This window comes from Oryx dammah, unplaced genomic scaffold, assembly GCF_014754425.2.
Source record: "Oryx dammah isolate SB20612 unplaced genomic scaffold, SCBI_Odam_1.1 HiC_scaffold_21, whole genome shotgun sequence".
NCBI lineage: Eukaryota > Metazoa > Chordata > Mammalia > Artiodactyla > Bovidae > Oryx > Oryx dammah.
Window position 1 is genome coordinate 57,774,038 of NW_024070205.1, and position 10,564 is coordinate 57,784,601.

Below are 10,564 nucleotides of genomic sequence, written 5' to 3' on the forward strand. Positions count from 1 at the left end.
AGTCTAAATTAACATAATAAAACAATGAAGCATTATTTTCCATTTAAATCAACACAGCAGCTAAATGCTGACTTTTACGGAATATGCTCTAACTCAGCTGATTAAAAACATCTATTAAATAGGGCTGAGAAAAGGAATACCTTATAGCCAAAGTGGCAATTCACAGTTTAATCGAAACATACTGATTTGCTGTAATAGGCCACAACTGGGTATAAGCAAAATAGACTACTGTTCTCTTAAGTTCTTTAAAGCATGTATGACTGTTAGAAGCAAAAATTATAACCTTGTTTGATAGAGTTTTCAACGTATGTTGATAAAACACATACAATAAGCAGCATGTATAACATTAAGGAGGGGAAGATAAAGGAATCTATATGGTTATAAGGCTTCTACATTTTGTATAAAGTGGTAAAAAACTAACTCTAAGTAGGTAAAAGATGTGATATACATGCTACAGTCTTTAGAACAATCAGAAAAAAAACAATAAATAATAATAAAAGTATTAATTTTCTTAAATCCAAAAAAGATAGAAAAGGGAAAAAGAGAAATAAAAAATAAATTTAAATGCAAACATAGCAATAGTTACAATAAACACAAATGGTCTAAATAAATCACTTAAAAGACAGAAACTGCTAGACTGATTAAGAAAAAAACAAAGCCCAAATTATGTTATATATAAGAAATACATCTTAAAAATAATGGCATAGATATTAAAAGTAAAAAAATTTTAAAAAGATATGCTATACAAACAGTAAACATAGAAAAGCTGATAAATCCTATATGATTATTAAGTACAGTTCAAGGAATTACCAGAGATTGAAAAATGAGCATTTTATAAGATAAAAGTAGCTTTTAATGAGGAAGACAGCAAACCTGCCTGGGAATGTACCTCATATAGCTGAAAAACCATGAGAGGAAAACTGGCAGAACTAAAGGGAGAAAGAGAACAATTAAAATCACAGTTGGAGGTAACAACACCCATTCTGTGGTAACTAGTAAAATGACTTGGAATCACTAAGAAAACATAAAAATTTAAAATAAAAACATAAAATTTAGTATAATCACCTTGAACTACTGACATCTGTAGAACTCTATACACAGTAAGACTCACCAAGAGAGACCACACGCACAACCATAATATAAGCCAGTGGGGAGCAAAAGAATCAAACTGTACAGAACTCTGGCAGCAACAGAAACGACATCAGGGATCAATAGCAGTAAAACACCTAGAAAGACCCCAACTACTGGGCCACTGACAACATACTTCTAAATAATCTATGGGTTAAAGAAGCTTATAGAACTGTTGTTTTCCATATCTGCCCAGAAAAGTATCTTTCATCCCACACGCTCTTCTTAGAATGCGACTCAGATACTCCCATCAAGAGGCAGAATCAATGTCTCTCTCCTTGACTCTGAGTGGTCCTCTGACTAGAGAGGAAATAGCACTATGCAGCTTCTTCTAGGACTAGGTCTTAAAAGGCAATACAGCTTCCTTCTGGCTCTCCCTAGTGTATCTGCTCTTGGACATCAGCTTCCATGCTGCCAGGATGTCCAAGACATCAGATAGTAAAAACTCATGTAGTTGTTATGGTAACAAGACCAAAAGATCAAAGGAAGATCCCAGCTGTTATCGAGTATTACGTGCCAGATATGAGTGAATCTTCAGACGATTCTAGTCATGCCCAGACTTCAAGTTTTCCCAGCAGAGGCCCAACAGAATCAAGATATTAGCACTGTGTCTTTTCTGAATTTCTAACCCACGGATGGATGACCACACTAAAACTGTTGTTTGGGGTGCTTTAAGATTCCCCTGGAGGAGGGCATGGCAACTGACTCCAGTATTATTTCAGAGAAGGAAATGGCACCCCACTCTAGTATTCTTGCCTAGAGACTTCCATGGACAGAGGAACCTGATGGGCTACAGACCATGGGGTTGCAAAGAGTCAGATGCTATTGAGCAACTAACACTTTTGCTTTCATGGGAGCTTAGAAAAGATTTCAATATATTAAAAATACAAAAGAGAAAATTAGTGGGAATTATCTAAGGCAGTGATTAGTGAGAAATTTAGAGCTTTAATGGAAGGAAATAACAAATGTAAAAGCAAATATAAATAACAGACAAAGAGCACAAAATAACCAAGCCAAAACTGTCCCTATGAAAAGATTAACAAGATTAATAACCCTTCAACAAGATAAAGAAAAAAAGATATAAATTATTGATATTGGTAATGAAATAAAAAATATTGGCACAAATTCTAAAGGCATTAAAAAAGAATATCATGAACAACTTTATATCAATAATCTGGTAAGTTAGATAAAAGATACAAACTCTATGAGAAACACAAATGATCGAAACCGATTCAGAAAGAAACAGAAAATCTGAATATTCTCATTATATGAAAGAAACTGAATTTATTATCAAAACCTTCACAGAAGAAAACTTCAGGTCCAAATAATTTCACTAGTGAATTTTACTAAACACTGAAGGAAAAAAACTAATACAAACTCAGAAAACGGGAAGGTAACGTTTTCTAACACATTTTAAGAGATCTAGGGAATTCCCTGGCTGTCCAGCGGTTGGGACTCAGCGCTTTCACTGTTGAGGGCCTGGGTTCAATCTCTGGTTGGGAAACTTAAGATCCTGCAAGTTATATGGCGTGGCCAAAAAAATAAATAAAAAGAGACAGTATTATCTAGATGACAAAACTTTATAAGAGAAAACTACAGATCAATATCCCTCATGAATGCAGATTAAAATTTCTCAACAAAATCCTAGCAAATCAAATTCAGCTATACATAAAACAAATAATACATGATGACCACGGGGGGTTTAAGCTAGGAATGAAAGGGTGGTTTAACATTCGAATGTCTACCAATGTAACAAAATGAAAGATAAAAACCATGATTATCTCAAAAAATACAGTAAAGTGATTTAACCAATTCAGAAAAAAAAAACTCAGCTAATTAGGCAAAGAAATAAATTTCCTTAATAAAAGGTGCACAGAAAAAAACCTGTAACAACATCATACTTAACAGTGAAATACTGAATTCTTTCCTTCTAAGATTATACAAGAAGACATTCCTTGATTCTATTAAACACTTTATCAGATGTTCAAATAAGCACAATAAAGCAAGACAATAAAGTAAAAGGAAGATTGGGAAGGAAAAAGGAACACTGCCTTTATTTACAGACAGTATTATCATTTACACAAAAAACGAATCTGCTAGATAACTACTAGAAATAAGTGAATTTAGGAAGACAGCAAGATACAAGAGTAAGATCCAAAAATGTGTTTCTTATGTAGAGTACACAGAACTGTATTCAATATCATGTGATAAACCATAATGGAAAAAATTATAGAAAAAGAATGTATTTATGTCTATAACTGAGTCACCATGCTGTACAGCACAGACTGTTACAGCACTGTAAATCAACTACACTTTAATAAAAGAAAATTTAAAAGGTGTTTCTATGTACTTGTAACAATCAAATTAGAAGTCTAAACTTTTTAAAAATTCTATTTACAATACAATGAAAAAACATGAAATATTTGTGACTAAACTTAGCAAAAGATCTCTCTATTGAAAATTCTATATCACTGCTGAAAGAAATGAACAAAGATCTAAAATGGTGACATACTATGTTAACTTCCTGTAAATAAACCTCCTATGGATTACATGCAATTCTAATAAAAATCCAAACAGGTGTTCTGTAAAATTGGTAAGTGGATTCTAAAATTTACATATAAATGCAAAGAACCTAGAATGAAAGAATGCTGAAAATGAACTTATATCACTTGATTTCAACATTTGCTATAAAGCTGTATTAATCAAAACAGTTTTGTATTGGCATAAAACTAGATAAACAGACCAATGAAACAGAACACTCTAGATAAGAAGTCATTAAAATATGTTCACAAAATGTTACATGAAAGAGTTTATAGCAATGATAATCATTGTTTTTAAAAACTGGAAATAATCCAAATGTCTATCAACAGTAGAATGAATAAATAAATGTATGGTATATTCACACATAACATCTACTCAAAAATTTTTAAATGAACTACTGATAGGCACATAAACACTATGTTGAGTGAAAGAAGACAGACACAGAAGGTTAAATTATTCCATTTAGTTGAAATTCAACAACTGGGAAAACTATCCTACAGTGATACAAATCAGAACAATGGTAACCTATGCGTGCTAGGAATGGACTGGAAGGAGGCACAAGAAAACTTTCTGGGGTGATGGAAACGTTCTTGTAATTGAAGCAATTAAACAAGAGCATATATTCATAAAAAGTGATCAACTTGTGTGCTTAAGGCATTTGCATTTCACTGTAAATTTTACTTGTAAAAAACATACTAGGACTTCTGGTCATAAGATGTCTTTATGAGAGTGAAAACGCAAACCAGACAGGGACAAGATGTTTGAATCTGTGTTTTAAAAACATAAAAGCTTTCATAAATTAGTAAGTAAAAGACAAATAAAAACATGGGCAAACAGTATGAGTGGATGTTTCTTTTGAGGATATACAAATGCTCAATAAATATAAGAAATAATACTCAGTACCATTAGCATTAGAAAACTACAAATGAAAAGCAGAAGATACTACTACACAGCTACTAGACTGGCTAAAGTTAAAAAGACTGACAGTAGGAATTGTTTATGTGGATGTGAGATGAATGGAACTGTCAAGCATTGCTGGTAACAGTGTAAACTGCTCTAACCTCTGTGGAAATATGTTTGGCATTCCAAACCAGAGCCAACACAGCTAAACCTGCTTCAACATTTCATTCTTACTCATTTCCATAAATATCTAGCTTGGGTGAAGTTACATAACAGGAAGCATCATTTCAAAGGTGGGAGCCTAGATCCATTCTAGGACAAAACTGTGGTGAACAGGTCATTTAACCCTGCATACCAATTAGGTGGCATCAGTGGAAAGATTTACAAAGCCAGATCATATTTTCAGCATATTCTGGTAAGAATAACTTAGTCAACAAAATACTACAGTAGAGAAAAACTTACAGGTTTGCAGGTGATGGAAGGGAAAACAGGAGAGAAAATAAATACTACAAAATTTGGACAACGTCAGAAAGTGTGAAGGAAAATGTCAAAGCATGAAAATTTGCTGCAGTTTTAGAGTTTATTAAAATGCAGTTTTAGAGTTTATTAAAACTTTTATCAAGTACAAATTACATTAAAAATGAGAGTTAAGAAAGGCATGCATCTACCACTGCCTCCTGATGCTATTTAAAAGATAGTAAACAAAGGAGATGATACAAGACTTTCTATGGGCAGTGCAAGAAAAGTGTTCCAATAGATGTAAAGCAGCAGCTACTTTGTGCTAACAAATGAAGCCATATTATGCTACAAAAGCAAGGTCAATAAATCTGTGCCCAAACTCCCTGCCTAAACAGGGTAGACTGTTTGGAGTATCAGTCAGAGACCTTGAAACAGCAGAGTACGCTATAAACGTCAGATTATTCTAATAACATACAGTCAAACAGCCTTCTAAGGTGTGGAATCCAAACTGAAAACTACACACTTAGTGGCACTGTAGGCTTCCTCAATTTGGGACTTGCTGGTGAAAAGTGGTCCATGATGCTTTACAGACAGCAAGTCACTGGCCTCATGCTCACTCTAGATTAATCCTATTACTGGACAGGTCCTAGAAGGAATAACTGAAAACTCTTAGGAACTACACTTCTTATGTCATTTACTGCAACAAACATACTTTAAAAAAACTCATGTCAGCAGTTAAGTCATTACACAGTGAAAATATCAGTACTGATATACATATCCATAGTTACACATTCCTAGAACAGTATCCTTAATTATATCAAATTCTGTGAAGTCCTTCTAATTGATGCTACTTCATAAACATCATGCCAGTGTGCTAAATTAAAAATGCCTCATATAAAACACTGCATAACCAATCACTATATGTACAATCTTCTTTTTAGGTTTCCTATCTCAACATCACCACCTTCCCATTCCCCCTCATTTTCAGTTTCTCCCAGTACCTGCTCTATATATCTACACTGAATTGACTGCATGCCTTACATTTTCACAAATGTCCTGGATCAGGCTTTCATGATGGCTAGACTATCAGATCTCACTTTTGGCTCTGTACTAGAACTCATACTAGAATGAAGCTTTGAAAATATAAAAAAGTCTTTCTGTTGTGGCCACATCCAAAACTAATTGAGTCAAACCCTGGGGGTAACAAGTAGGTGGAACTACAGATAAAATATAGGACACAGTTACATTTTAATTTCAGATAAAGGATTTCTGAATTAAAAAAGTGTTCTGGAAAAAGAGGACCTCAATTTAAAATATTATAAATACAGAATTAAGCTGAAAAACCATCCAGCTGCTGTGTGTGTGTGTGTGTGTGTGAATGTGTGTGTATGTGTGAGAGTGTGTGTGTGTGTGTGTGTGATGCCACAGAGTTATACTGTGTAATGATTTAAATGATTGCATACCTGGGAGGAGCTGTTGGATAGATAACTTTTATGTGCTGGAATGTTAAATCTTGGTTTAAAACTTGCTTGATCCACGTTCTCAATCCTTGTCCAGAATCACCTGATGAATCACAAAATCTAGATTAAGTTAAAACATTTTGCCAGCACAGTGTTTTGACAGAACAGTGTATTTAAAAGCAGTCTATAACTTTCAGATCACATAAGCTGGAACAAGAAATAAAAAACTCTTCATAAATAAACTGTACAGAAACCAGTTTATCAATGTGGACTAACTGATCAAGCATCAACAGTTAGAAATAATTCTAATTATTTTACTCCTGACTCCACCCATTGATCACTTTAAAGCCCTCTTTAAGCTTGAGTTTTTAAGTTTCCCCATCTGTTTACAGGATATAATAGGAATAAATAAATTAAATTGATTTTTCTAAAAAATATTCCATACCTGATTTTAAACACTGTCATTTCTTATTTTATTCTTAAAAATAGTAAATTCTTAAAGTGCTTATAAACTTTCCTAATTGGAACAGTCTAAAACAATTTTCTTCATTAAACCAGTAAATTTCTTCAAAAGATGTATTCAGCATACTTTTATTTTCAAACTTGAAGAAATGAAAATTTAATTTTGATAATATGTTTACATAGTCTAAAATAACGATCGTACATCTCATGGCTGAAAAATAACCAAGCTTCATGCAAGAATGGATATACATGTATTTCCATAAAATAATTAAACTATTTTGTGTAGTCTTAAAGAGAAAAATTTCAAGTTAACAACTGTTAGTTTGTAATCAATCAATTCATTAAGACAGCAATTTAAAAAGTACCTACTGAATAGCTATTAATGAGTGAGACACTATGCTTACTGCTAAAGAGGCAGTGACGGAAACGTGATGGGGAGAAAGTTCCTGCACTCATGGAGTGTATAGTTTATTGTGAGAAACAGACATCAGTCAAATAGCCATATACAGAAACGTGAAAGAAAGTGGCTGCAAATGTAACCACTGCAAAAGAAAGACACTTGGTGCTGTAAGGATTTCTTATATTCAGAATTACCCCTAACAAGATTCAGAGATAGAATCTTAAGCTAGATTAAACTAGAATATAAGCTCCACAAGGAAAGGTTCATTTTGTGTTTAGCCCGTGAGTTATTTGTTCATCTGATGCCTAGAACAGGACTGACACAAACTAGGCATCCAGTAGGTAGTTGTGGAATGGTTTGAACTGGGATCTATGGGGTGGTGAAGAGTCAAGTGCAGAAGGAAAAGCAGCTCAGACAGCATAAGGCAGATGCTGAAACCCTGCACAGGAAGGAGCAGTATGGCATCGAAGAACTGAAAGGCAGAAATGAGAGGAAGAGCAGTGAGAACATGGAGAAGCCAAGAAGGTAACTTTTTGCAGAAAGGGGGCACACCTCTGAGGATTATTCTGGAATCCTTATTCTGCAAGCTGTGTGGAGAGGCCTGAAGGAGGACAGAGATGTGGAAGGCTGCTGTTCAGATGACAGTGGCTTAGACTATGGAGTAAATAGAAATAGATACTAGACGCAATAAGGAGACGAAATTAACATCTCCTGGATTGGCAGGTGGATTTTACCACTGAGTCACCAGGGAAGTCGATGAAATTAACAGAACTGGAAACAGATTAGTTATGAGGGGTCAATTGTGACAGGTTTCGAGGGGGACAGCAAAAGTCTTTGGCCAGAGAGGAAACACAGGAAGCAGCAGGTCTGTAGACACCGAGTATGAGGTACCAAGGGCTGAGCAAACTACAGCCAGCTGGAGGACAAAATCCAGGTCCCTAAGGGCTGAGAGCTAAGGGTTTTTAAAGAATTAAAAAAAAAAAAAAGAAAGAAAGAAAATGGAGAAAACAGAAGAGAAAAAGAAAAATATGTGAAGGAGAATCTGTGCAACCTGCAAAACTTAAAATGGTTACTACCTGACCCACACTATCTGCCGCCAGAATCCTCCTCAGGTATCGTTTCCTGCTCCTGTCACTCTAGGCATCCTAGCCTTACTGCCATTCCTTGACTCTTCTGGTCTTTCCCTTGTCTGCACAGTCTAATCCAATATTCACATGATTCACACAAGTCTAGCAGCTAAAATATCATCTATATAGTGAAATCTACTCTGATCACCTTATTTAAAACTGTAATCCCATCATACATCTCATTCTCCTAATCTTGGTTTCTTTCTTTCCGAAGAATGTACTATCGTTTACCATTAATACTTCTTCCAGTAGAATGAAAGGCCCTTGAGAGCAAGGGTTTCTGTTGTTTTGTTCATTGTTGTATGCCCAGAGTCAGGAACAGTGCTTTGCACAGTGACCACATAATAGGGATTTCTTCAGTGAATGAATTCATCCATGCATGACTATTAGGCAATTGGATAAACAGGTCTAGCGCTCAAAGGAGATCTAAAATGAAGACGCATATTTGTTTCACATGAATGGAGATAAAAATAGAATCTGTGGGCTTGCATGGAATTTAGCCTGGGGAGAAAAATGTAGAGGGAATAACAGAAGAGGAGCGAGGACTGAATTTTGAGGAAGTCAACATCAACGGCCAGGGAGAGGAAAATGAACGTGCAAAATAAGCCACAAAGAGCAAACAGCAGCAGAAAGAACCAGGAGGGTTTCAAGAAGAAAGCTGAATGCTGCTGACAGTCCAAATAAAAGGATGACTTGAAAAATGCCCATTATATTTAGCAACACAGAGGTTACTCGTGACTTCAGTTAAGAGCCAACTCAGTCAATTCACTAAGACTTACTATATGGGGAGAAAGAAAGTCATACAGGGTTTGGGCCTATGTGAATCTTAGAGCTCAATGTGAAATACAGACATTAAATTAGGTGAAGCATATAACAGCGTGAATTAATCTAACCTGAGAAGTGAATAAAGCTAATTAAGTTATCATGCTTTCATCATCTTAAAAGAAGGTATTGGTATTATAGTAACTGGAAATGCTCAAATTAAGTTGGCTATATATAGCACATTTACACATGATGTTCTATGCTTGTCATATCCTATAAGAGAACCTCAAGTTTTTAAAATTAAAAAAAAAAAACACAAAATCTGCCTCTAAACCCTTTCTACCTTGAAAAGCAAAACTAAATGCTACAAAAGAGCATGGATCCATCTATTCACAAAGGCCAATCCTTAAAAAGTCAGCACCTGATTCTAAGAGTGGAAAAACTGTTAAAACTGGCTTGTCACATTTGTATCAATCAGAAGTCAACCATATACTGTAACACAACCACATATATCATTGTCTAATGTAAAATCATATTCCCAGTAACCTGGAACACAAAATACATAGGAATTGCATTATATTTGTATAAGTGGCAGGATTCTCTGGATAAACTCTTTGTTGAAAATACAAAGGGGGAAAAAAAAACTGCAGGTGTAAGTCTGGGTTTCAGATACATACAGTCACAAATTTAAAAATGTCAGTAATTTGAACCTGAAAGGAGTAAGGCAAGTAACTTTAAGCACAGTGGCCCAGGCGGAAACAAAAGTCTCAGAGTTTTTCCTAAAGATATTGTGGAATAATTTATTTATTAAAAGGGCTGTAGCACTGGGGAATTTCTGGGTGTTTATAAACACCCTTGCAGCCCCACATAGTATTAGTATTAGTCTCTGAGTTATAAGCATTGCTGTCATCTTAGGCCTCTCATCTTCTAAGTATATTTCATCAGCCAAGAATTTCCCTTTAAATATCTTTGGCCCTTTTCTTCTCTATTTCCAAAATGATACACACTAGATTAAAATTTTTTCATTTTACCTCTCCAGAGCACTGATTTTGGACTCCGAGATCTAGATTCAAATTCCAATTCTACCACCACTGATAGTAATAGCCAAGAAACCTTGGACAAACTATTCAATCTACCAAGATTCATTTTTAAAATGAGTATTTCCAGGTTTTCATCCTGTACCTTTGCAATCCCCTCCCCCATCCAATCACTGTCCTCTCTAAGCCTACACAAGTCTTGGCTCAAAGACCATTCCTCTGTCAAACCTAACAAGCTCTTCATCTTCCAAAAGCTTTGATAACGCCTAACCATTTTTTCCCCCATTA

General features: G+C 34.9%; 1 protein-coding gene across 1 annotated transcript in view; it reads right to left on the bottom strand.

Annotated features, from left to right (window-relative positions):
• LYPLAL1 (lysophospholipase like 1) overlaps positions 1–10,564 on the bottom strand; it is a 31,444-nt gene that overhangs the window by 19,310 nt on the left and 1,570 nt on the right. The window contains exon 2 of the mRNA XM_040263263.1: positions 6,492–6,591. Coding sequence (XP_040119197.1) covers positions 6,492–6,591 — 100 coding nt within the window. The remainder of the gene's footprint in view (positions 1–6,491; positions 6,592–10,564) is intronic.